The 27,904-nt window shown below is 42.6% G+C and overlaps 1 protein-coding gene across 1 annotated transcript in view; it reads left to right on the forward strand.

Moving 5' to 3' along the window:
• The window catches only part of LOC132590506 (NADPH oxidase 3-like), a 46,874-nt gene extending 19,907 nt beyond the window's left edge, over window positions 1-26,967 (forward strand). Inside the window, exons 8-13 of the mRNA XM_060263412.1 lie at window positions 4,601-4,693; window positions 9,688-9,941; window positions 15,353-15,515; window positions 21,594-21,740; window positions 24,369-24,493; window positions 26,228-26,967. Coding sequence (XP_060119395.1) covers window positions 4,601-4,693; window positions 9,688-9,941; window positions 15,353-15,515; window positions 21,594-21,740; window positions 24,369-24,493; window positions 26,228-26,354 — 909 coding nt within the window. The 3' untranslated portion in view covers window positions 26,355-26,967. The remainder of the gene's footprint in view (window positions 1-4,600; window positions 4,694-9,687; window positions 9,942-15,352; window positions 15,516-21,593; window positions 21,741-24,368; window positions 24,494-26,227) is intronic.
• The last annotated feature ends 937 nt before the right edge of the window (window positions 26,968-27,904 follow it).

Here is a 27,904-nt window from a genome sequence, read left to right on the forward strand (position 1 = left end):
TGAGCATACAATGCAGTCTTCATGTATAGGAAAGAGCCTCACAGATTTTACCAGGCTTCCCTACTAATGATGCTAATCTGTCATCATTGTACAAAAGCCTGTATCCCCAGTCCCTATCTTCAACTCATTCAAGAACATTTAATGCCAATATTAATGATTTCATCACCTTGGCAAAAGGCAAGCATCCTGAATACAAGGAAAGAAGCTTGGTCACTCAACAGGCCATCAAAGACTATTCATTTCCAACAAAAGGACACTTTAAAGATACAGCTGCTTGCTAAAGGATCAAAGGAACATATTTGAAAGCCTCAGCTGAATTCTCAAAGACGATATCAAATAGTTTAAAAATTCCTCACCAGGGTTTTTATGTCTGTGCAATACAAACAGAAAAAAGAAAGCCCTTTGCTTTTCCTTTTCTTTAGCAAGTAATTAGGCCAATGATCTACTTTTCATCAGTGACATTTTACACCAAGCACCACTATGCCTTCATAAGCCTAAGTGAATGTTTCCACAGACAAAATATAGGTTTATGCATCTAACAAAGTGGGCTCTAGCCCATCAAAACTTGTGCTTTCTTTTCATTTTTAGCTCTATGATCAGCAATCTTGCTATGTGGAAGAATGTAGATTCAAGGCAGTGTAGTCCTTTAGAGGGGCTCACGGTTTAATGGTGCCATTTCTATTGAGCAACAAGCACTTTTCTGATCAGATTGTACAGGGGACACTTGATTTCTCTTTATACATGTACTGAGCAATTAACATGTTACATTGAATGCATGCACAGCTGAACATGTGAATGAAACCCCAGATTCATCCCGGTTCTAATCCCTGGTTTCATTTGTAAAGTAAATGTACATTGGCTCTTTCTTACAAACTGATGCACATACATATATGCAAGATGTACATGCATTCACAGTGATGTGTGAAATGGGTTGTGTCACTATTATATGCACTGATGCTACAAATCCCAAGCAATAGGCTGTAAGTGACCTATCACTCTCCCCACCCATAATCTGAAGTGCTGCAAACTCCTGTCTTCTGTATTCTGTCACTAACAAAGAAGAGTTACAGTTTTATTGAGAGTAAAGATATCATGAGTCAGCAAGTGTGAGCCCCAGAAGAGATTCTCACTGCTGTAGATCCTCTTGCTGGATTGGGACAATGAGTTCAAAAAAAATGCTGACAGTACAATCCTAACCACAGTTACATACCTCTAAACCTATTGACTTCAATGATTTTAGGTGTAACTTTGATAGCACTGTGAGAAGGGCTTAAAATGCAGCAACTAGAGCTGTGTACATAGCTGCCCTTGCTGGATAAGATTTGCATGTAGATTTTAGCCCATATCCAGAATGTAGTCCAACACTATTAGCTAGTGTTTTCAAATTAAATGATCAACTGTTTCAAGACTAAGGCAATATTCAGCCCATTGCTCACATCTGTGCACTGGGGCAGTGGGCCATAGGTGTTTGTTTGCCACACAATGACATCTGTATAACCCAAGAATAGCCAATGATTGTCTGGAATGCAGTTTTTGCAATGGTTTTGAGGACTCACCCAGACAAACTGGGAGTCCTAGAAATGGAGAACACAGAGTGGACTAATCAATGATATCAGTTTGTTCTGCTTTTTATCAGGAAGCTTGAGAGGAATGCTTGCAATTACCTCAAAGTTGTCTGGACAGTTTTAGTTGGTCTTTTTCTTACATTTCGAAAATGGAAAACCGATCCATTACAGAAATCCCAAACAAAGGCTAATGCATATAATCCGGTTAAATTCAAGAGCATGAAAATCTGTGTTATCAGAATATGGAATGACAACTACTCCTACCATAGCTAAGAATTTTGGGGATAATGTCTAAGCATCCTCTTAGCAATGGCAAGGTACAGATGGCCAAGAAGTTTAAGTGTGCATGTGTTTTTTTAAGTCTTTTAAAAAAAACTTTTAAGAAATCGTAGTTGTCCCCATTTTAACCTAGAGCTAACTAGCTGCACATTGATTATAGGGCAAGATCTATATTAGTGATTATTGTTCACAATGAAATGAGTAAAAAGAGGGCCTGCCCATTTGACAGGGATTTTAACGTGAAACCAAAACAAAGCAGATGATTTTTTTACTAGTGTTTCTTCAGCGCCACTAAAAATAGATTTGACCCTTTAATGCTATAGAGTCAGGTGGAGGCTGAGGACAGATCTTGCTCTCGGAACCAAAATGATTAATTTATCTCAATGGAGAAAGATAATATGACAATTACTGATGAGAATATTTCAAAGAAGTGCCAAGATCTCAGTCTGCAAGCATTGCAAACTACACTTATAGCAAACACATTGAAAGTTATCTATCAGAAGCTTGAGTTCATTACAGATTATCTTTTAAAGATAAAACCATTGGACCAGGAACATTCATTACAAGGACACAAGAAGCCCCTTTATTCAGATATGGGTAAAAAGAACAAAACATGCAGTGAAAGGCCTCTGAATAACAAGAAAAGGTCTTATTCCCTTTCTCTTTCCAAGAAACAAAAATGAGCTCCAGGTGAATAACCTTCAGATTGTAATGACTATTTTCCCCTTCAAAGGAAAATTGATAAACTGGTAGGATATACCAGTAGGATATACCAAGTAGGATATACCAGTTTCCTCTATTAATCAAAAATTTACTGAAAAGCTACAAGGGCCAATCTGGGGGGAGAGATATATTTTAAGTTTTTTCTTACTTAGGACCCCAGCAATGATGTTCAATAGGGCCGCTTGTTTTAAATCCAACTCTCACATTCCTTATTCAATCCGAGCAAAAAGCCACTTATCATGTCTAGTCCCATTTAAGGATAGGAAAACTATTCACTCAAAGAGAATTCAACCTTCTACTGAGTATAGATTCTTGATCGAATTCTCATCAACTAATAAAGTCCATGTTCATGAATCAGACTTATTTGACAGGATGACCTGTGAGAGTTTTAGTCAACCAGATGAAGCCAAAATCTTTTCCCCATTGCCATCTCCCTCAAAAGATAAGCAGATGGATCTAATGGATGCAAATCTTGTTCCATCATTTCATTCCTTTCCCATTGAGGAACAAGACAATATTATTGCCTGATTCCAGAAACTCCAACATACACCAGTACGAATTAAGCAGGATCGAAACCAAGTAACCAATCCAAAAAAGGTATCATCAAATGACCCATAGAGGTCCCCTAATCCTTAGCCAGCCCCCTAGATTGTAACTACCTATTTCTTACTGGTAAGGAGACACATGCTCCAAGCCTGACAAGAGAGAAAATTCCTATCCCGTTTGAGCCCAAAATTATAATTAACCCAGAGAATACCCCCGAACTACCTGCATCAGATAATTCCATAGCCCAAAACTGACTAACAGGGACTTGCGGACTCCATAGTTTGAGTTGGAATATTGCTGACTGAACCTCAAGAGTTTGTTGTAAAGGCACTAAAACATTTATGGCCTCCTTTGATATTCTACTCCTTCAGGAGAATTGGCTAATGGATGAACCAGTCTTTCCTGATTACTGTACTCTCTTTCAGAGAACTACCATGGGCCCGGGGGAATGGGGCAGGCCACAAGGGGGTTTAGCCTGTTTAATCTCAACTAGATTGAGGGTGCATTCATCCTACACTAAATGTGTTTTACAAGTGGATTTTTGCTATTGTAAAAATCCAGTTGCAAAACACATTATTTAGTTAAGTGTGAATGCAATCTGAATATTGGACCTTGCAATCTTTTGGTGGCAGATGATTTTATTATTGCCTTCCTATTAAAGTTAGATTATGCAACAGTTATCCTTTCTTCTGTTTACATTCCTTCTCCACTCCTAGTATATAAGTCCAGGGATGGGATCACCTGGATAAAACTGTTGATGATTTGGAAGTTAATTTTCCAGAGACCCCTTCAGTACTAGCAGGGGACTTTAATGCAAAAATTGACATTGATGATTATATGCTGTTGTCTAAATTATTAGAGTCTGAAAGTGATGAATTTCTTAGCCTTGTTTGGCATAATAGAAAATCTAAGGATAATGTAAGAAGTGGCTTGAAGCTAACTAAATTTGCAATTCAGAAAAACTTTATCCCTCTGAATGGCTGGTTTAAAACTGATGGAAACAGTGACTTCACTTACATGAGTCCCAAAGGAGTCAGTGTAATAGAGTATATCTGGCCCCCACCTGTATATCTCCCCCATTTTAAGTTCTTAAAAGTTGATGACTTCTTGGGAAGTGATCACCTCCCAGTCTTCAGATCTATAGACCTATCCTGCGAACACTATGCCATGTATGTATAAAACTTCTAGTTCAGATAAATATTTGGCCATTTTCCTGGCAGTCTGATCAAGTCCAAGTGAGGCAGGAGAGCAAGTATAAAATTGGACAGGACACAGTTTATGAGATTCTAGATCTAAGATTCTCTGTTTGATAAATCTAAAATTATAAGATTCATCAGATAAAAATCTTAATCTTAGTTTAGCCTTTTATGCTTTGAACAGACATATCTGATTGTTGTTTGGTTGACAAGTCTCTGTATATCTCTTTTCATGCCAACAAAGGTGTGATTGGATTGGTATAAAAATTCTATTTATATTATTCACAACAGGCTTGGAAGTGGGTCTTAAGTCCTGTGATACTATACATCTGTGAAAGGATGATAAGGTTGTGGAGGTTTCAGCAGGAAGTTGTTGTTACAAAGGTGTGTATATAGTCTTAACATTATTATCTATGTTAAAATCAAAACATATAGTTATCTTGTTCATCAGAAGAAAATTCTGTCCTTTCTTTGATGGTGTTACTCATAGTTCATTTTCATTACCATATTCATGACTACTTCAGTACTCAGCTCTTAATATTGCTTTTAAAAAAAAACAGTTTTCCTGCAAGAATCTAAAACTGAGCTACAAGATATGCCAAATAACCATGTTAAAAAAGATAGAAGGGGTTTGTGAACTGTAAATAGTTATGCTTCCTGGAGCAAAGGGGGGTGCAAAAAAAAAACCCCAGGTATTTTTTGGGTTCAGCTATATTGAACCTGAAAATGTTGATGATTTCTAATATTCCCAGATTCCATTATGAATTCAAGATTTCCAAACTTTTTTGGCTCTATTGTACCCTATGGGGACTGCTATAGTCATTTGTCTCCATAGGGCAAAATGGAGAATCGAGGCACTGAAACCCGGAAGACAAGTTTAACCATTCCTGGGTTATACCAAGAGGTGGAAATCACCATTACCATGTAGACTGTCTTAGTAAATCTTCCTCTCCAGAATTCTCTGTTTGTTTCTTGTGAGACAAAAATGCCTTTTGTATACTGGTTCCAGCTCCCCACTAGATAGACAGACATGAAAACAAACAATATAAAGCAGAGTAGCACTGAAAGACAAATATTTTAAAAAATTTACACACTTACTGTACATGATTCCAGAGACATCCATTATAAGAAGGCAACAACTTTGTTAGAATCAGGTCAAAGTCACTCCCAGCTCCTGTCTGAACAAAATACCACCAAATCCCCAATTGCCCGAACTGATATGATCCCTGAAATAACCACTCAACTTAAGTGCCACTCAACTTAAAATTACAGTTTCATTCTCTCACAACAGGAAGGATTTGTCTTGAATGAACCCTGAACAAATAGGTGGCTGAAGTATACAATGAAGCTGATCTCATGAACCCAGTGTAAGAGGGAAAGGGAGGCAGTGGGAGACCCTCATAAGAGAACTGCTCTATAGGTTTGTTGTTGTGTAACAACAAAGTTAAAATAATAAAATACTCTCAAGGAAATAAAAGGCTACGGTTCCTGAATAATAATCAGCCTGGTTTAAATAACTATATTGAAGCCTTAGGGCCACATACTTGTATTTTAGAAACCGTCAGGGTACCATCTCTATTATTACTGGACAGAAGATCAAGCAGATGGTAATTTCTACAATGACTGGAGAAGTACACTAAAAGATCAAAAATGCTTTCCAAGAAAAGAAAAAAAAATTGTTTAAGAAGTCTGAGAGACACAAGGTCAAAACCTTTGTTCACAAGGGATATTGGAGAATTTTCTGAATGGTTCTTTAGTTGGCAAAGCATTAAATTTAGCCAAAGAGAAATAACAGCAATAAAATGGAACAGAACTAGGGTCCAGCTCAATAAATATCTGGGAACTTTGGGGGGTGGAGCCAGGAGCAAGGTTGTGACAAGCACAACTGAACTCCGAAGGGTGTTCTGTTCATCACTTTTAAGATGCACTCTTAAAATGCCTTTGTTTCATCGTAAATAATGGAGGATGGGGAACCTCTTTTGGGGCTCATAGAATTGGACCCCCTGGTCCAATCTTTTTGAAACTTTGGGGGGGGGGTTTGAGGAGAGGCACCAGATGCTATGCTAAAAATCTGGTGCCTCTATCTTAAAAAACAGGAGGCCCCAGAGCCCAAGATACCTACGGATCAATTCTCCACCATACCCTATGAGAACCAGTTCCCATAGGGTATACTGAAGTGCCCAATGGACATTTTCTCCCCACCCCCTCCACTTTTTGATAACCCTGAAGCAAGGGGAGGGCCTCCAAACCAGGGGATTCCCTACTCCCAACTGGGGATTGGCAACCCTAAAAAAAAGTTATCTACTGCAAGCAAAAGAGATCCATGATTAAAAAACAAACAAACAACTTCCACAAAGCAAGAGGCAGACATATTAAGTTCTGCATCAGATGTGAGAGAGAACCCATCTTAAATCTCAGGCCATTTCTGATTAGATCAAAATACCAGAGCAAGTAGATGGGAAGTAGAAAATCCAAGATCTGGGATATTCGCATCTACTTTATGGCTCCAGTTACTCACAAAATGATCCAATCTGAGATGGTCAAGTATACAGTAGGGCCTGCAGTTCTCCCAGAATTACAAGTGATCTGCAGACTAAAGATATCAGTTTTCCTGGGGGGGGGAGAGTAGAATCTTTGGAGAGTAGAATCTATGATATCATATCCTTTCCCTCTCCAAACTTTGCCTTTCCCAGGTTCACCCCCCAGATCTCCAGGAATTTCCCAACCTGGAGCTGGCAACCCCCAAATAGGAGAGGTAGAGAATTTGCAATAGACAAATTTAACCTGAACTTTACAGAAGTTGGTCCAGGCCAAGACAGCTAATTTTATTCCAGCTTTGAGTTGAAAAGGAGAATACTAGGGTTGCCAAGTCCAATTCAAGAAATATCTGGGGACTTTGGGGGTGGAGCCAGGAGACTTTGGGGGTGGAGCCAGGAGACATTGGGGTGGAGCCAGCAGCAAGGGCATGATAGGCATATTTGAACTCCAAAGGAAGTTCTTGCCATCATATTTAAAGGAGCTGCACACCTTTTAAATGCCTTCCCTCCTTTGGAAATAATGAAAGATAGGGGCACCTTCTTTTGGGGACGTAGAATTGGACCCCCTGGTCCAATTATTTTGAAACTTGGAGGGTATTTTGGGAAGAGGCGCTGGATGCTATGATACAAATTTGGTGCCTCTATCTCAAAAAACAGCCCCCCAGAGCCCTGATACCCACAGATCAATTATCCATTATTCTATGGGAATCGATCTTCATAGGGAATAATGGAGTGGCCAGCAGACATTTCCCCCTCCCTTCTGCTTTCTGATGACCCTGAAGTGGGGGAAGGGCCTCCAAATCAGGGGATCCCCTGTCCCTACCTGAGGATTGGCAACCCTAAGCTCAGAAGGCAAGTTCACCCAGTAACATTGCTTAGAACAGCAGCCTTAATTCAGCATGCCTACTTCAAAGAGCGCTCCCAAATCAGCGTGCACAAGGTTGGGGCAGCTCTCTTCAGCAGGAAACAGAGCCACTGCAATCTTTCTTGCGCCTCATAGGGAGTAAGCTCAGCTGAAACACTGGGATTTGCTTCCAAGTAAATGTGCAAAAAGAAGAAGATTATGAAGAAGTGGGATGACAGAATGCAAAGTGGCTGCAAATTGATCCCAGCAGGTTCTCTGTGTAAACGCCGGGATTGGGAAGAGAAAGAGAGGAGCCAGAAAGCGCGGGGGGGGGGGGGGCGTCAATCCTACAAGGGCTAGGCAGTATGCAGTTAACTTACCACTCCCCCCCTGCCCCGCTCCAGGAGGCCCTCCTACCTTTGTGTGCGTGACTGCAACCAAAGTTCCCTTCAGAAGATCAGACGAAGGGGGCTTTGAATCTTGAAAGCTGTTTATAACCCTAAAAATCTTGGTGGTCTCTTAAGGTGTTCCTGGACTCGGCTTGGCTCTTCTCGTGCAGAGGAGCTAAGCTCTCCACCTTAAGCAACTGCTCACAACGGAATCGCTCCCAGACGCCATACCCCCCACCCTGCTTCCACCTTTTTGGAAAGCGGGAGAGAAGGGGGCTAATCCTGGGGTCCCCCGCCAGGGCGGGAGATTTGGGAAGCCTAGAGAATACACAGGGCCTAGGGAAGGGTCTGGGGGAGGGAAGGAACTTCAATGGAGCCTGAGGAGGGAAGGGTCTGGGAGAGGGAAGGGATTTCAATGCAGTCCACCCTCCAGAGTTACCATTTTCTCCAGGTGAATGGATCAGTTATAATCTCCAACCACCACCTGGAGCTGGCAACCCTAACAGGGCCCCCAAAACTTCACAGAGTCCTATATAATATCAGAACAGTGGTCAGTGAGGTACTTGCACAAGTCATGGTGTGTTGCAGATGGAAGTTCCAAGGAGAGGAGTAGAATAAGTAACACAGACTTGCTCAAACTGATAACTATCTAGAGGTCAGGATCATAGCTGTTGATGCCCTGACATAGAAAAAAACCCCATAATTTTTTATTCAGAATATTTAGTATGCAGCAATTTGTATACACCATAGGAGGGGAAAAAAGGTTTAAAGCATGTTGGGTACCCACTGGCAATAAAGAAGTACAGCATCTTCAGCATGTATTAATATAGGGATCAGAGGCCTACAAATCTTGCCACATAAAGGTCAGATGTGGAAAGATTGTAAGGTAGATCAGACAAAAGCAGATCAAATAATCAAGGAGCTGGAACACATCCCTATTGGACCATATATGTAACAGGTATGGGATGAGTTGTGACCATGAGGATTGCAGTACACCTTCAAGGTAGATGAAGTGTGTAGTTGCACAATTAGACTGAGAAGCCTGATTGAAATTGTGGTTGAGGACAATTTCTTCCATAAGTATTTCCAGAAAACACAATCAAAGGCAGTTTGCAAATCAATGAATGCAGCACAAAGTTTCCCATTCTTATCTGATGTATATTTACTAGCAGGATGAGCTAAGATGTGAACGTGATGCAGTGCTGTGCTGACTTTCCTGAGTCAATTTTTTTCAGGTTCCAGGACAGACGATTCCTGCATCCAGGTCACTGACTTAAGAAGCAGATGGGTAGCATATAGTTTGCCCAGGGCTGTTTTTGTAGAAAAAGCCCAGCAGGAACTCATTTGCATATTAGGCCACACACACTGATCACCATTGTTTCGCCCAGCAGGAACTCACTTGCATATCAGGTCACAGGAACTGTAATCCTGTGTGTTCCTGCTCCAAAAAAGCCCTGAGTTTGCTCAAGGGTGAGAGAAGACTAATTGGATGATAACTCACAGTATCCTTTCTATCTGTCTTTGTATTGCCTTTGTGCCTGTTTTTGTGCTATCTTTTGATGAGCACAACCAATATACTGTGTTGAGTATATTTTAAATCTGGCTTAGGTAGTGTCTCATTCCTCTGGAGTTCTGGAGCTTCATATGAAGAAATGTGGTTTTAAGATGGCGGCTGGTCAGTATATCTTTCTTCAGTGCCCTTCGATCTCACTGTTGGAGTGGCACCCTTTCACTCTCACTTCAGCCCCTGAAGAGGACTTTTTCAGTGTACATATAAGGTCAGTTGGAGATTGGACGGAAGCCCTTTTCAATGCCTTTGGAGCAAAGGAAAAAGTCTTTCAGGAGCCCTGGAAGCTACCAAGGTTTGATAATTAATTGTACTATTGCAAATTATCATTTTTGTGTTGATTAGTTGAAGATTTGTGAAACTCTTTTACATATCAAAATACAGCATAAATTATAGTTATAGCAAAATACAGTATTATCAGATCTTACTAGCAAAAAAAAATCCTTGATAATGCTTTACTCCAGGAAAGCTACTTAAAATATGTCACATTATCAAATGATTTTTTTTTTCCTGTGGACATGATACATTCAATGATAAGCTCTTTTAAATCTCATTTTCCCCCAGTGGGACCATTAAGCTAACTCTTACTAGGAGAAAAAATTATTTATAATAAACTTTACTTCTAATAATCTACTGCTTCTGAGCAAATGTGCTTAATTATGTTGTACTGGTTTAGGAAAGTTTGAGTTAAAATCAGAAATGTTTTTTTTGTACAGACATGTTTAGATAAGCCAAGTTTAAAATATACCAAAAACTCACCACAAAACCCATACACAAATATTCCTATTCTGTTGTGCTGTGGCAACCTCTTGCTAATTTGTATATGTATTATTTCCTCTGACTTGGCCATGAAACCTTTTTATCTTTTCTAGGGATTATAAAATAGCACCAGAGACAACAGCAGAATGATCTCTTGTATGGAGATGCTGGATATTGACACTGAGGGCCAAACTAGACATGACAGTGTCTGTGGATCCATGGGCATGGCTTTTTCTGTACTTCAAAGGGTGCAATTAGGGAATTAGGGAGACTCAGTCCACCATGTTGCAGGTCTGAGCAAGACACAGCATTTTAAAATCCCTTTAAAATGACAACAGTGTCCATGGGTTGGACCCCATCGCATCTAGTTTGGCCCTACATTTGAACCATCAAATATGTGTTTTTGTATATCTGCTTTCAGTATGCAAAAAGCAAACATGTTTTTGCAGTCTAACACAAAAGTAGTGATATTTATTCAAATACCTGCCAATTTACTAACAGTACTGGAGAATGCAAAGGGCTAAGTATACATTTTATACTTTTTTTCTGGCTGCCCAGATAGGATTAAATTCAAATCCTGTATTTTAATAGCCTTGTGAATTTATGTTACTAAATCACCTCTAATCCAATGAATCAAGGATTAGGTCTTGAAAATATTGTGTAAGAAAGAATAGATGACGCAAGTGGAAATGTGCAACAAATTTGCAGGGAAGGTGCATCCCATCCCTGTTCCTTTGCTTCTTTTCATCTCCTGTCATCTCTAATAACTTTTTACCCCCTCTTTCCCACCCCTCCCCTTCTTTGACAATCTCTGCCTCTCTTTCCCACCCCTCCCCTTCATCATCAATCTCCCACTTCCAAATCATCCCCCCTCTACTTCTCCTCCCACTCCTTCTCCATCAAATTCCTTTTCTGCTCCCCCTTCTCTGAAAATCTACCTCTTCTTTCTCCTCCTCTCCCCTTCTCTGGCAATATTCCTCCATCTGTCTCCCCTCCCTACCTTGACTGCCTGATACTGCTCGGAGAACCACTTGAAGGCTCAAACAGCAGGCAGGACCCTCAGGAGCTGCTGCATAGGTGGCAGGGCCTTGGGAGCCATGTTGTAAGTTCTGAGACTTCCTTTCTGTCAGTGTGAGCTGATCCATGGGTTTAAATATCTACAGATTGGCCTACATTTGAATATTAGATGTATAGAGAATTTGAAAAGGGGTGTTTAGTGCTAGTCATGCACACAACTAGTCAAGTGCAGCAACTAGCTGCCATAGAGAATGGGAATTCTTGTGTCCAACAAAAGATGCATCCACCTAGCTCAATGGGATTTGAATGGACATCACCTTATGCACCAGCACAATTTTACTTATTTGTTTATTGATGGCTTTTATTTATTACTCTCGTTTTTGACCACTTGGAGCTCTGTATTCACATCAAGCAGATCTTTCTTTTTGGACTGGGATACATTTGTTCTAACCTGAAATCTTACTTTAACTCAAGACATTTTAATATGTATATGGATTAAATGCTGCAATATCATTTCATCCCCTTCTTCATATTTTCAGTCCTTCACTACATAGCAAGAAGTTCTCAAACTGAGTAGAAACATTTCTAAATTAAATCAGTTCTTCTGTGCTGTAATCTGCACAGTATAGAAAATAACAGCACAATCCAGAGGGGGAGGGCGGAAAGTCTTTTGGGAGCAGATGAGCCGATACGTGGGCACAGAAAGGGTGTGCATCGATCTACGACCAGCGCCACCACAGCGGAGGGGAGGTACGTGGGTGGGGGGCTGCCCAAGTGCCGCTCTGTCTGAGGGAAGCAGTGCCTGAGGGCTGTGCCCAAGTGTGGGCAGAAGTGAGGCACAGCGTGGTGTTCAGATGGAGGAGGAGGTGGAGTTGGGGGCACGGCCAGGCTTAGGCAGCTTCCTGAGCAGTTTGGCCCATGACACGCCCCCCACCCGAGAGGTGCAAATTTACACCAGCAAAAATAGCGGCACGGCCCATAGGCACTCGTTGAAACCAAAAACAAGGGTTGCCTCCGCCGCTGCGGAAGCTCAGAAACCCCTTAGGGAGTGGCGTGATTGCCTCACCAATTTCCTCATGCCTCGGGCTGACAAGCCCCCACCCCAGCACCCAGTCACGGTCTCCCCCCTCCTAGAAATACTTCCACTCTGGCCTTGCACAGCTCAGTTGTTAGGGAGAGGAGTGCATGGCAGGAAGTTCTGCCAGCAAGCTCCCGGCCATACAGACTTAGAGTGAGGGACAGATAGGCACGTTGGTGATGGGTTATGCACAGGGCGGTTGCTTTGAAAGTATCTTTGACTTGCGAGGGGGAGAGAGAGGTCTCTCCCCTGGGGCTAAGTGCTCTTGTTTCCAGGTCTCCACGGGTTCCGGGCTCCTGGAGGCTCTGCATGCAAGGACTGTTTCCCATGGCTAGATAAGTTCCACTGTGTCCCCCCCCCCCAGCCTCTCCCTCCCCTCGCTCTCGACCGCTTGGTGTGCGAGTGTCTCTGGCACTTGAACCAGGCAGTGGGCTCCAACAGGGGTCATTTGCTGACCCTGCTCCTCTGTGCTGCCGCCTGCTCCCTTCCCTTGGTCTGCCCTCTGCTGCATTCCCAAGCCCTGGCAGGGCATGAGGTGTGTGTGTGTGGCAGCTGCTTTGTTATGTGGAGGTGGGTCAGAGACTGTCCCTTTAAGAGAGCGCCGGGCTGAAACACAGCCTGCTCTTCCATCTCTATCTTCGTTTTGCAGGTGGGACTCCAACACAGAGGCTTCCGCGTGTGCCACTTCACCGCCCCCCCCACTCCCTCAGCTGTTTCTGCTTACCTCTCAGAATGGAGCCCCTCCCATGGCGAGACTGCCCAGCACACGCCAGGAAGACTGCTGCACTCTGTTCCGGAAAAATAAAGTCTGAGCTGTGCCCTTTGTTATCTCTCCTGCTTGGCATCTGCTGCACGTTCCTGGGCAACCCCCCCCCCCCCGTCAGTGGCCTCTCCGAGGGAATGCCTGGGAGGGTGGGCAGACTTGGTTTTGGAGGGGGGAACAGTCTATGAGACGCCACGCTGCCCCCCGCATGGCTGGACAGGGGAGGGGAGTGCCGTCCTTCAGCCTGCCCAGGCTGACAGCCTCCTCGACCCCACAGGGCTGTTGTGCACAGGGGGGGCTGATGAAGTGGACTCAGAGTTCTGCGGCTGATGCACTCACACTCTGTGTTCCACGGCTCCCGGGCTGCTCACTCCCAGACATACATTCCAGCTGCTGCCTATGACAGCGAACTCCTGCACTTCGTACTTCCCGTTTGTCTGCCTGCCATTGGCAGAGTCTCTGACAGCGGGAGGGTGTGAGAGGATTGATGGCTTCTCTGTGGTCACGTGCGGGCCTGTCTCGCCCCCACCCCCGCCTCGCCACCAAGCCAAGCTTGTCATGTGTGCATGCCCAGCCTCACTCCTGTTCCCTCCCCATGTTGGTGGGATGTCTCTCCTTTGCCTGTGATGGTCTGCCCATCATTGGCTCCGTTGTCTGTTTGGGGGTGGGTTGGGGATGGCTATCAGCCTCTCTGGGGCCGCCTCTCCCCATCTCTGTCATGAGCCGCGGCGCATGTGCCAAAACTGGCCAATCGGGGGGGAATTGGGCTGGCCCTCCCCTCCGGCTGCCTCCGCCTCCCTTGTGCCACCGCCAGCGGCATTGCCATGGTGACCACCTCCCTCCCAGCAAGCTACGCCTCTCCCCTCCCCACGCTCCAGCATGCTGAAGTCCTCAGGAAGTCTACTAGCAGTATGGCAGCTAAACTGCAGCCGGCCGCTACTTATGTCTGGATTGGGCTGCCCATCTCTAAAACCAGGATGCTTTTTAGTAAGTCATAATTAAATATGCAAATACACCCATTAAATGTAGACGTGCAATTAAACAAGCAATCAGATATTGAAAATCATTTAAATTGTAATGGCATGCTTAGATAAATGGCCAGGCCCCCTTCTTCACATAGTCTTCCTGCTCTCTTATACTGTGATAAATAGTCTCTTTAATATCAAAATGCCACTAATTGCAATTTTATAATATGAAACAAACGAGTGATATGAAATGATATATCTGATACCTTTTTTGGGAACAGTTTTTCCATCTTTTGTGATCCTAGTTGTATTGCATATTGTTGATTTCAAGTCTCACATTGTCTGATTTTATTGTTTTACATTTTCTGATCCACCTTGAATCTCAGCTATATATATTATAACAGCCTGGATTGTCCTGACTAGCCTGAATTCACCAGAGCTTGGAAACCATGTTTGTCATGGTTATCATTTGGAAGGGAGACTGCCAACAAGGCCAGGATTGATATGCAGAGGAAGGCAATGGCAACCAACCTCTGCTCATCTCTTGCCTTGAAAACTCCATGAAGAGTTGCCATAAGTCAGTTGCAACTTGATGAGTCTACATAAAAACATATAAATAAATAAATAAATAAAATTAGGTCCTTTTTTCTCGTAACAAAGGAAACAGAGCTAATATTTCAGAAAATACAAGCCTATTATCAACAGCACCTTTAAGACCAACTTAGTTTTATTCAGAACGTAAGCTTTCGTATGTTCTAAGCACACTTCATCAGACGAGGAATCTGGCACAGTGAGCAGAGCCACACATGGCTGGTAGGCAATAGCTCAGAATGTAAAATGTTCAAACAGTGATAATATTAGACTTGTGATCAGTTTAGTTTAAATGTTACTGCTGACTTGATGTATAGCAGTAACAAATATATTCAGGTGGGTAGCTGTGTTGGTCTGAAGCAGCAGAACATTTGAGGCCAGTGGAACTTTAAAACCAGCCAAGTTTTATTCAAGGTATAAGCTTCTACAGCTTATACCTTGAATAAAACGTTGTTGGTCTTAAATCTGCCACTGGACTCACAATTTGTTCTACAACAAATACAATTATGCTATGTTATGTTATGTTACTGCAGACTAGCTGTGGATGGGCCTTTTGGAGCTGCAGCAACAGATGTCTTTCAATATCAAATCAGCGTATGTATCGCAGCAGGAATTGGAGTTACTCCCTTTGCTTCCATTCTGAAATCCATATGGTATAAATGTTGTACTCTAAATACAGAGCTGAGTCTGGGAAAGGTAGGCAATACCTTGTACTTATTAATTTCATTTGTAAAGATACCTTCACATTTTTAATAAGTATTCAGGATGTTTATAATAGCTAATACACTGATTCTATTAGATTGTGACATCCTGTATCTACCCAAGGAAGGCAGAGCTATATTTCCACCTCTCTGCCAAGGCAAACACTTCTACCAGCACTCAGTCTTACTTATGGCTGGCAACTAGTTGCAATAACCTGTGATGTATCCCCAAATCTGGTTTTTTTTTTTAAAAAAAAGTTATATTTCTAAAACAGCTTGCCACTTCTCTGCAGATCACTGAGGACTGTGTCACTGGAACACTGTTATTCTGTGGCAGTGATCAAACACTGGTGTAATAGTGCTGAAGCCTGATGGTCTGTCTGTATTAAGATTTGGTCTAAATCCTAGTCCATGTACATGAATGGTGCAGAAGCTGATAGGACTCTTCACTTCCATCTACAGCTGGGGAGCAGTTAGAATAGCTGCTACTGCAGTGTGATGATTAGTATATTGACGTGTACTGGGAAGAGTATACTGAAGTGTACTGTGAGTTCATGAAGCTTCCAGAATTACCTTGGGCCAGTTGCCTTCTTTCACAGCACTAAACTTTGGGGAAGGGTGGTGCTCAGTGGTAGAACATCTGCTTGACACACACAAAGTCCCATATTCAATTCCTAGCATCTCCTGTTAAAAGGATCAGGTGGTAGGTGATGTGAAAGACCTATGCCTAAGACCTTGGAGAGCTGCTGCCAGTCTGAGTAGACAGTAGTGACCTTGACAAACCATTGGTCTGATTCAGTGTAAACAGAACAAAAAATGCCAAGTGATAGATGGCTGGTTTGCTATACAAAGTCCCTAGGCATTTTGCCATGCAAGCTTCATCAGGGGTATCAGAATATTCACCTAGTGCTAGAATGGTCCACAGCAATGACAAAGCCTGCATCGCAAAACATGTAGGTACTTTGTATGATAAACCAGCCATCTTATCACCTGACATTTTTTTCCTTTTTGTTCTATTGGGACATTGCTGAGTGCAGCCCAGGTTTTCTTTACCCTGATTCAGGGTAAGACAGCTTCATGTATTCAAACCTATCTCACAGGGCTGCTGTGAGGACAAAATGAAAGAGAAGAGAACCATGTACACTGCCCTGAGCTCCTTGGAAAATAAAACAATTAATGAAATAATTAAAGTAGCCATAATAAGTGTTGAGGAATGCTACTCATGAAATGCCATCACTGTTCTTGTCCACATGAATTCTACCGTTGTTCTAAAACCCACAGATAAAACCAATGGATATTCTAGCTCAAGGCAGACAAAGTTAGTAAGCTTCAATGCTTAGAGAATGCAATACAACAATTCCAAAACTCTAATGAAAGAAGTTTGGATACCTTAACAAATCAGTGAGATATTTTAGTAAAGGCCTTGTTTTAAATATATGGAACTGAACTGTCTAAAGTTGAATTCATGATGGTAAATGAGTGTGAAGAAGTGGAGTAATCGGATGACTTAAGGGCAAAATCTGGAAATTGCCAATCCACACCTGCGTCATCTTGCCTTTTAAAGCTCATTTTTAGTGGTTGTATTCTATAAAATGAATTGCAGAACCCCTAACCTGTATTGGTTGTGTCCCTAATTTTTTTCAACTGGTCCTTCCGACAGCCAGACCAATTTCCCACTAGCCTCACGCTCCTCTGCGGGGGTTCCATTGGATTTCACATGTTTTTCCCCGGGGCTGCAATTAGCTTTGCCTTTTTCGCATGGCAAACAGAAACTGGTTTTCAGAGGTTTCTGTTTACCGTATGAAAAAGGCGAAGCTAGTTGCAGCTCCCCAGGGCAGATAGTGTGAACCCCAACAGAGGCCCCGCTGAGAAGAGGAGCGTGAGAGCGGTGTAAGGCAAGTGGGGAAATCACTCCCAGTCTTTTAAGCCGGCTATTAAGGGATTCATATGTCAGTCCGTGATTTGGGCATGTAGATGCCAAGCTTCAGAGGTTGGATAATACTTCCTTGTTGTCTGTGTCTTTCTCTACAGCCTGCTCTCTGATGAAAAAAAGAGATTATTTAAGTGGGATCTAAATAGTACTTTTCTCTGTGCCCATATTGTGTGCTCTCCTGCTTTCTTTGGCTTTACATATCTTAAGTTCTGCTGTCCTTCTGAAGAAGACAGAAGTTCTCCACCAGCCTGCACCCCAGGAAGATTATCACCCTCCCTGCATCACTGTGGGTGAATCAGTTCTGAAGACAGTCCAGCAGTTCAGCTACCTGGGGTGCATCATCTCCTCAGATGCCAAGATCGACAAGGAGATTGACAACAGGCTGGCAAAGGCAAACCGTGCATTTGGCCGACTGCACAAAAGAGTGTGGAGCAACAAGCATCTGAAAAAAGGCACAAAGATCAATGTTTACAAAGCGGTTGTGATGACAACCCTCATCTACGGCTCCGAATCGTGGGTTTTATACCGTCATCACCTGCGACTCCTTGAGCGCTTTCATCAGCGCTGCCTTCACACCATCCTCAACATCCACTGGAGTGACTTTGTGACCAACACTGAAGTCCTCAAGCAGGCAGAGGTTACCAGCATCGAGGCACTGCTGTTGAAGACGCAGCTGCGCTGGGCAGGGCATATTTCTAGGATGGAAAACCACCGCCTTCCCAAGATTGCCCTGTATGGCGAACTCTCCACCGGCCATCGAAATAGAGGGGCACCAAAGAAGAGGTACAAGGACTCCTTGAAGAAATCCCTTAGCACCTGTCACATCAACCATCACCAGTGGTCTGACCTAGCCTCAGATCGCAAAGCATGGAGGCACACCATCCACCAGGCTGTCTCTTCCTTTGAGAACACACGCATAGCTGGTCTTGAGGACAAAAGGAGATTGAGGAAGAATCGCACTGCTACAGGACCAACCCTAAATCAGACTTTTCCCTGCAGCCGCTGTGGCCGGACCTGCCTGTCCCACATTGGTCTTGTCAGCCACCAGCGAGCCTGCAGCAAACGAGGACTATTGCACCCTTCTTAAATCTTCGTTCGCGAAGCCAAGCCGAGAGCTGTCCTTATATTGATTTCTTGACCATCTCAGTTGATAGAAGAGCTTTCATTTTGAGCTGGTTCAATGTACTACCTACTGCTGTCTTGAATGGGCTTACACTAAAAATCCCTACTCTGATAGGGTTGCCAATTCCAATTCAAGAAATATCTGGGAACTTCGGGGACGGAGCCAGGAGATATTGGGGTGGAGCCAGGAGCAAGGAGGTAATAAGCATAATTGAACTCCAAAGGAAGTTCTGGCCATTACATTTAAAGAAACTGCACACCTTTTAAATGCCTTCCCTCCACTGGAAATAATGAAAAATAGGGGCACCTTCTTTGGGGACTCATAGAATTGGACCCCGTGATCCAATCTTTTTGAAACTTGGCCAATCTGGTATAGCAGTCTACCTCAAAAAACAGCCCCCCTCCAAGGCCCAGATACCTGCAGATCAATTCACCATTACACCCTATGGGAATCAATCTCCATGGGGAATAATGGAGTGCCCAGCAGATATTTCCCTCCCCCTCCCCCAAAATCATTAGCATAGGTTCTTGGCCTGTATGTGTCCAAAGTCTGGTCAAAAGGCCTGCTGCTTTAAGCTGTAAATTAGGCCTCTGGCCTGGAGACTAAGGCTGATTCCGCACTCACCTGATTCCGCACTCAGGGCAGGTTTCCGTTTCCACGCAGAGCAAGCTGGTGATTTCGCACCAGTTGCTCCACACTGCCATTTTGTGTGGTGCAAACCCGCAATTCCCCCCCCCCCCGCAGTGTAAACCTGTTGTTTTTTTCAGGTTTACACTGCGGCAGGGCAAATCACAGGTTTGCCCTGGGCAAAATGGCAGCGTGGAGCAACTGGTGTGCAATCGCCAGCTTGGTCAGCACGGAAATGGAAGCCTGCCCTGGGCCAAGGTGAGTGCAGAATCAGCCTAAGTGTCTGTGCTGGCAGAGATAATATTTGGTATCTGGCCTGCGGTAAAAGGGTTCAGCTGGGAGTGGTACCAGCTAGTGTTAACTCCCCAATTAAAAGCATCCCATACAGCTGGAGGGGGAGAATCAAGGCCATCCTAAATCACCCCATGTTCAGCAATTAGCTTGGAGGGTGATCTTATTGCTCTTGGTCCTAATTGGTTGCTGGGGTCCCAGCAACTGATTGAAGCCGAGCATAAAGTTTGGCTACCCAAAGCCATCTTTGAGTCTGACTCCACTCAGACTTCCTGCATGTACTTGCGTGTCGTATATTGGTTGTCTGAACTACTTAGGCTATCTGCTATGTCTTCTATTGTGATCCTGCTGTGTTTGGCTGAATGCTAAGAACCTTCTATTCTATCCTCTCTCCTGCTAGCTGTGTTTTGGGTAACTATGTCAACTGTGTAGATGTGCTGGTGAAGTCTAGGTTTGTTATTTTATTTCCTTCTTATAACCATGTTTTATGCTTATTTGCACACAATAAAATATCTCTTATATAGTTAAACATTGTGGAATTTTTTGCTCTGAAGTCTCAAAGCCTAAATCTAGTGCATAGACTATTGGCTACCTGCTAAAGTGATAACTTCTGTTTGTTCTGCAAGCTTACCTTGCAGGGTTCTTGTTAGTCTCCCTGTAAGGGCTGGAGAATTCCCCCAACCTCCTGCCTAGTGTGTGTACTTGGGGGGGGGGGGCGCGTCTACTGATCCAGGCTGGACTCCTGTGGCTTTAAGCACCCTAAAAGGGACTCCCTACCAGGCAGTGGTTAGAGTTGGCTGTTGCCTGGTGGTGTGGTTCCAGGACACTCCTGTTTTCTGATGACCCTGAAATGGGGGGAGGGCCTCCAAACTGGGGAATTCCCTGCCCCTACCTGGGGATTGGCAACCCTGTACTCTGAGCATCTATGTGGCTGCAGATCTGACTCCATTGAAACTATACAGCATGTACTTTTTTCCTGCCAAAGATATAAGCATCTAAGAACACAGTTCATTGATCCATTAGTTCCCGATCCTGACTTGCCCATAGCAAGTAAGCTTCAACTCTTGCTCGGTGGCTCTGATCCAGACATTATAGTTCTACTAGAGAAATTTCTCCTGGGCTTCTTTGGATATAAGCAACATGAGGTGAACTCAAAGAATCCATGTATTACTAAATAAGCATAATATAGTAAATAAAATAATCAAAAGGGCTAACAAGGAATAAGAATTCTAAATCTGGAAAATTAGGTATTGGGCATGTTTTATTGACTGTAATAAACATAGCATTGCCTGAGATAAGTAGAGTATAATTCAGCTGTTGTCAGTCTTGTGACTTTTGCTGTCGTTAACTTTCTGCTTATTATATTTAGTAAATTTTAACTGTTGTTTTTATTAGGTTTTTTAAATGTTGTGATCTGCCCTGAGCCCATCCTTGGGAAAGAGCGGATTATAAGTTTCCTAAAATAAAAAAATAAAATAATATTTTATAATGTAAATACTGCATGTGTAATTATATATTTTTGTATATTTTCTTATTTGCTTAAGATTAATTGGTCTGTGAGCATTAATAAATTAATGGAATGGAATTTTCTTCAACATAGCTCCTCTGCTGCAAAACAGAGAAAATAATGTTGATCTTCCTGAAAGGATCGTTGTAAGGATAAGTGAGAGATGATGACGAGCTTTTTGAATTATCAAAATGACTGATAGAAGTGCAAACTATGATTATTTTAACTATAAAAGCCCACCTAGAGAGTTCATGGCTCAGCACTTATTTGGACAACACCTCCTTGGCCCAAGTCCCTCATGCTGTTTTATTACTGGAAGTAGTTTAAATAAAGTTTCTCAAGATGACTCTTGGAGATAGCCCTTGTTTGTTTGTTTGTTTTAAAATCTGTTTAAATGGTAAACAAATGTGTGCTGGAGTCAGGGAACTCTGAACTGTCAATGCTGGATAGAAAATCAAGTATAAATTTACACCAGAGCACAGTAGTCTGCTATAAGATTTGCCACTTATCTCAAAATAAATAATTTAGGAACCATATAGGATGCCCGATGAAAGCTTGCACTTTGTTGAATTGTTTTACTTTCCCTTGACAGGTTTATTTCTATTGGATTTGCCGAGATCCATCTGCCTTTGAGTGGTTTGCTGATCTCCTGTGCTTGCTGGAAGCACAAATGGCTGAGAAAGGGAAAGCCCATTTTCTAAGCTATCACATATTTCTTACTGGCTGGGATGAAAGTCAGGTATAAATGAAATCTGATGGGACTGTGTTACTGAATCTTCCTTTTCCAGGGCTGCAGCCTAAGGAACAGTAATCAAATGAATGCTTAATTGCATGAAGCACAGCTTCCTAAAAGCAAATAGCAGTTATTTGTCTTCTGAAAATGTCTTTTTAAAGTACAGTACCCAAGGAGTCCCAGGGACTCCACATGAGACGTCCGCTCTGTGCCGCAGTAGCTCAGCACCTGGATTTGCAACAGCTATTACCTGGGCACCTACCAAGCCTTTCTCTCCTCTGTGCATCTCTCATATTCTCTTCCTACTCATTCCATCTTCTGTTCTCCCTGTGGCTCAGTTACGCCACCAACCAAACTCACTGTTTCTATCACCAATTGTATGTCAGTCTCTACTTCTGGTATCTATTACCACAGCTCACAGAAAGGCAATGGATGTGTGTATTCAAATATCCACTCCAATCACATATAAAGTGGCACGTTGGTGGATACATGGGGAGAGAGCTATTTTTTAAACCCAAAATAGAGTGCATGGATGACGGGAGCAAAATCTCTTCTGACCCCCCTCCTATGCTTTGTTTTTGAAGCTTTTTAAACAGTCAACTTATGGCAGCCAAATAGGGTTTTTAAAGCAAGAGGTGAACAGAGCTGATCTGCCATTGCCTTCCTCTGCATAGCAAACCACAGCTTCCTTGGTGGTCTCCATTCATGTACTAATCAGGGCTGACCTTGTTTAGCTTTTGAGATGTGATATGGGACTGGGCTAGCCTGGGCCATCCAGGTTAGGGTACTAGAAAATCTCTATTCCTCATGTTTAAGAAAATATAAATGTCATATGAATGCGTGGCCAATCTGGTATAACAGTTAAGGTGTGAGAGCCAGCCTGGTGTAGTGGTTAAGAGCAAAGGACTCTAATCTAGAGAACTGGGTTTGATTCCCCACTGCTCTACATGAAGCCTGCTGGGTGACCTTGGGCCAGTTACAGTTCTCTCAAAACACTCTCAACATGACTTGCCTCACAAGGTAACTGTTGTGGGCAGAGGAAGGGAAGGTGATTGTAAGCCACTTTGAGACTCTTTAGGTAGAGGAAAAGCAGAGTATAAAAACCAATTTTGTATCATCTTCTTCCTCGTCTTTCTTATCACTACATCCTTGGTCTTTCTGCATTTATTTTCACTGCCTAAGCAAATGTCAGAGATTTTGGAGATAGTGCCCGGGGAGAGCCGAGTTTGGGAAGGATGTGATGTCACTTCCAGGTGATACTGTAGGCTGCCTTCCCTACTGTCTATGGTCTTTATCATAGGGATTAGGAAAATTCATAGAGTGTCATTATGTGGAAGTCATTTTTGTCCAGCTCCTCGATCCCTCTTTGATAAGGAACCAACTCCATTACCTGATCTTCTGAGATACAATTAGGGATGTCAGCCCCGGGGAGGGGGGCTCCCCTGATTTTGCAAATACCTGCCTGCCACCAGCCAGCTGCCCAGTGGGGGAAGCCCCGCCCCAACAGTGAATACCCACAGCCACCTCTCTCCCTCCCCTCCTGTGAGATTTAAAGGGCTCTACAGCTGATCAGTGGGAGCACATGGTCCCTTTAAATGCATTTTGCAAGTGGGGGCCACATGCACCTGAACTTCAAGTGGCAAATTTGCCTCTTGGAGTTCAGGCATGCAGAATGCCAGTACCCCGGCTTGCAAAATGGTCCTTGCAAGCTGGTCCTGAGAGCATCTTTAATGGTGTTTCATCCTCAATGTGATGGTGTCACTTCTGTGTAATGTTATCACATTTGAGGACATCCCCTCCCCAAACTGGAGAGCCAGTTTGGTGTAGTGGTTAAGTGTGTGGACTCTTATCTGGGAGAACCAGGTTTGATTCCCCACTCCTCCAGTTGCACCTGCTGGCATGGCCTTGGGTCAGCCATAGCTCTGGCAGAGGTTGTCCTTGAAATGGCAGCTGCTGTGAGAGCCCTCTCCAGCCCCACCCACCTCACAGGGTGTCTGTTGTGGGGGAGGAAGGTAAAGGAGATTGTGAGCCGCTCTGAGACTCTTCGGAGTGGAGGGCGGGATGTAAATCCAATATCTTCTTCTTCTTCTTCTCTAGGGATGCCTCCAAAGTCCCCCACTGGGGAGGACCTGGCAACCTGAGTTACAGTGAGGTGGCACTCAGGAGTGGCCTTTCTCTGTTGATGTCCATAACCTTGTCAGGGGCGGCTTGTATAGCTCCTACCCTTTCCCCATTTTTTTGTGTGAGTGCAACAAACACGTTTGCTCCAGAGTGTATTTGTTGTTGTTAAATTTTGGCTATAGAGTAGCTGGTCCCTGTTTCCAGAGGGGTCTTTTTTACTGGTACTATTTTTATTATTACATTATTTTATTGTTAGCCAGTTAGATAGTGTCTTTTTGATGCAAAAAGAATATTAAAAAGGTCTTAATTAAAAGAAATGAGCACTGATGAGACACCCCTACCCTGTCTGAGGCATGAAATAGTTGTCCTTTAAAATGGTACTTCCTAGTAATTTCATTTTTGCATTAATGCATATCTCCATCCATGTTGTTGTAGTATAACTTTTTCTTGTTTTGTATGTACTATTACAATGTTGATTTTAAAACACTGGTGTTTTGTTTAATTCTAATTTAGGCTACCCACATTGCCTTACATAATGATGAAAAGGTGGATATAATTACGGGCTTGAAACAAAAGACCTTCTATGGAAGACCAAACTGGGACACTGAATTCAAGCAAATCGCAGAAAATCATCCTGGGTAAGGCAAGCTATTGAATAATGTCATTTGACTGTCTTTCCCAGGGTAAAAGGCAGGAATAGGCATTTGTACCCTTTTAAAAATTACTCTTTAAAATAATTTAAGTTGGGTTCTTATGCTGAAAGCATCTTTACGCATAATAAAGCTTTAAATGAAGAAATTTTGGATAGACAATGCCAATAAAATCTAATTTTTGGACAAGAAAATCTAATATTTAGAAGTATTTCAATATCTTGGCATTTGTCCAGCTATAATTGAAAGACACAATCCAATTATTGTTCAGCACAAAGGACAAAGTAACATTAATTTCCCTTGAAAATGGTTATTAAAGAGATAAACAGTGAGGCCTTTTTCTTACAATGTCAAGGATGTGTTTGTTCCCCAACATAATTGGCTGTGGATCTAAAGGCAATGCTCTTATGTTATTAGTTCGTCTCAGCTAGAAAGGCTGATGCTGAACTCAGGAGTTGGTTAAGAAAAGCTTCTTTGTTCCCAGAAGACTTTGAAGCAATCATCACAACTTATTTTGTATTCATCAAATAGAAAAACCAAAAAAAAAAAATCTTAGTTAGGCCCAATGTTTACCTACCAGCTGACCAAAAATAAACCCGAGGAAACAAATTTTCAAATATTATTTTAAAACTAGTTATGTGATGGACTGTGTGAGGGGCAGCCAATTGTGTTTTTGCTACAAAATTCAGTTCCTATAGACTTTACATGAAAGCTGGAGATGAGCTGTGGAGACAAAAATTGGCATACATGAAATATTTTTTGTAAGCCATCCATATTTGTGCCTGAAAATATTAGTCTCCTTCATAAACATTTTCTGTTTTATTTCCCTTTGCTGTGGAAAATAAAACATTCCAAAAAGTCAGCTCAGTGTAAAGTTTCTTGGTGTTCTGACAGTATCTCCAAATCAATGGTTCATAACAGGGGTAGCCGAACTGTGGTTTAGGAGCCACATGTGTCTCTTTCACATATATCGTGTGGCTCTTAAAGCCCCCACCACCCCCTTAGCCAGCCTGGAGATGGTGTTTCTCTCTTTAAATCACTTATCCAAGCCAAGGCAGTCAGTGGCTTGGAGAATGCATTTAAAGTTAAAGTTGTTTTCTTTCCACCTCTCCTTCCTCCATCTTCCTTCCTTCATTCCTCTCTCAAACATCTGATGTTTATTCTATGTGGCTCTTACATTAAACAAGTTTGGCTGCCCCTGGTCCAGAAAGTCATGGAGTTTTTGCTGCAAAACCCAGTATCCACAGACTTTACATTAAATCTGGCATCACATACTAGTGAGGCTTTCACAGCAAAGCAGCAGATGGATCTGAGCATTGTTAAGACATTGCATACAAAACCGAAAAGATATATCTCAACCTGTGGAAATCACTTTCTCAATCTCTTTCTCACCTTCCTCCTCTTTCAAAGGAATTTTTTCCCCTTAGACATGAACCTGGGCAAAAGATTGACCATATCTTGATTCCTATTTGGCAGGGTATGCTGAACAAAAGGAAACAATGTAAAATCATACCTTGCCTAATCCAACCCACTCTCCTAATGCAGGATTTTCCACCCCTCTCTGCCAGATATCCCCTGCCTTGAACAAACTCCATCACTATTATCACTGACCAAATTCCCTGATTTTCCTGGAAGGTAGAATAGTTATTAAAATGTATTCAATGAATTTTTAAGGGTAAGATTTTTTGAATAAAACTATATTTTAAAACCTTTTTTTGGCAGTGACAGCATTGGTGTTTTCTTTTGTGGACCTAAAGCTCTCTCTAAAATCCTTCAAAAGAGGTGCAAACGGTATTCATCTACAGTTCCAAGAGGTGTTCAATTTTATTACAACAAAGAAAGTTTCTAGGTCTTGTTTTGGAAATCTATGTGTTTAGGTTATTGTCTTCTTTATGTCTATTGATTATGGTAGCATTGTACTAGCAAGCCATTTGGTGTTCAGTAAAGGATATTATTGCTTGGATTGTGTTATATTTTAATCTGTTTCATCACTTGGTGTACATTTGATGGTTTAAAATGTCCAGCAGGAAAGTTCCTTCCTGCTTCAACCATCCCATGAAGTCTGGCATAAGATGTAGTCCAAATTCATACATACCACTTTAAAATGCTTTTCACCATTTCTCCCCTCTCTTGCTGTATAAGCGTGGGAAACAAGTGTTAAGTATACATGTATACATGTGAAACACAGAAAAGAAGTTTTAAGTGCATTTGTATCAGAGATCAGAACTGATTGATGTACATTTAACCTTACTGTGCTTGACAATCAATGTGTGACTTTGGCCCTATCTTAAACCTTATCACATGGGCTGCAGGTTCTCATGAGAAGCTAACAAGCAACCCTAACGATCACCTTTATAAAGGTGGTGTACATAAATTGGCCTGATGGATGTACAACTCATATATCTTACAAAGTGAGCTGATTCGCAAAAACTCATGCTTTAATAAATGTTATTAATCTTTAATGTGCCACTGGATTACTGTTTTACATTGCTATTACAGCCCAACACAGCTATATGTCAGGAAATATACAAGTTAGACAATTAACAAACTCAAAAAAGTAAAAGAAAAAACTCCTCAGGTATATGACTCTCAGACCCAGAGACTTATTAGTGTCTGAGGTCAGGTCCCACACTTGCCCTCAGGGGGAAGACCAGCTTCCATTTGCAATTAATAACCAATTAATAACACCTGCAGAATCGACCAGGTTCAATATTATTCATATTAACCCATGAGAAACCAGAGATGCTTTGCCTCAAAGTGAGATTGAAACTCCCATGATTGACCCCCCCCCAACTGAAGCACCAAAAGACCTGCCTAGAAAGGATACTGGAGGGTCTCCCCAGTGAGGCTGATTCCGCACTCACCTTGCTCCGGGGCAGGCTTCCGTTTCTGTGCGGAGCAAGCTGGCGATTTCACACCAGTTGCTCCAGGCTGCCATTTTGCGCAGAGCAAACCCATGATTTGCCGCACCACGGTGTAAACCTGAAAAACAGATTTACATTACAGTGTGGCAAATTGCAGGTTTGCCCCTGTTACATTTCTTTGAGGGGGTGAACAAACATGTGGACAAAGGAGACCCGATAGATGTTGTTTACCTTGACTTCCAGAAAACTTTTGATGAAGTTCCTCATCAAAGGCTCCTTAGAAAGCTTGAGAGTCATGGAGTAAAAGGACAGGTCCTCTTGTGGATCAAAAACTGGCTGAGTAATAGGAAGCAGAGAGTGAGTATAAATGGGCAGTCTTTGCAGTGGAGGACAGTAAGCAGTAGGGTGCCGCAGGGCTCGGTACTGGGTCCCATGCTCTTTAATTTGTTCATAAATGATTTAGAGTTGGGAGTGAGCAGTGAAGTGGCCAAGTTTGCGGATGACACTAAATTGTTCAGAAGGGTGAGAACCAGAG

This window comes from Heteronotia binoei, unplaced genomic scaffold (assembly GCF_032191835.1).
Source record: "Heteronotia binoei isolate CCM8104 ecotype False Entrance Well unplaced genomic scaffold, APGP_CSIRO_Hbin_v1 ptg000072l___fragment_3, whole genome shotgun sequence".
NCBI classification, from domain to species: Eukaryota; Metazoa; Chordata; class Lepidosauria; order Squamata; family Gekkonidae; genus Heteronotia; species Heteronotia binoei.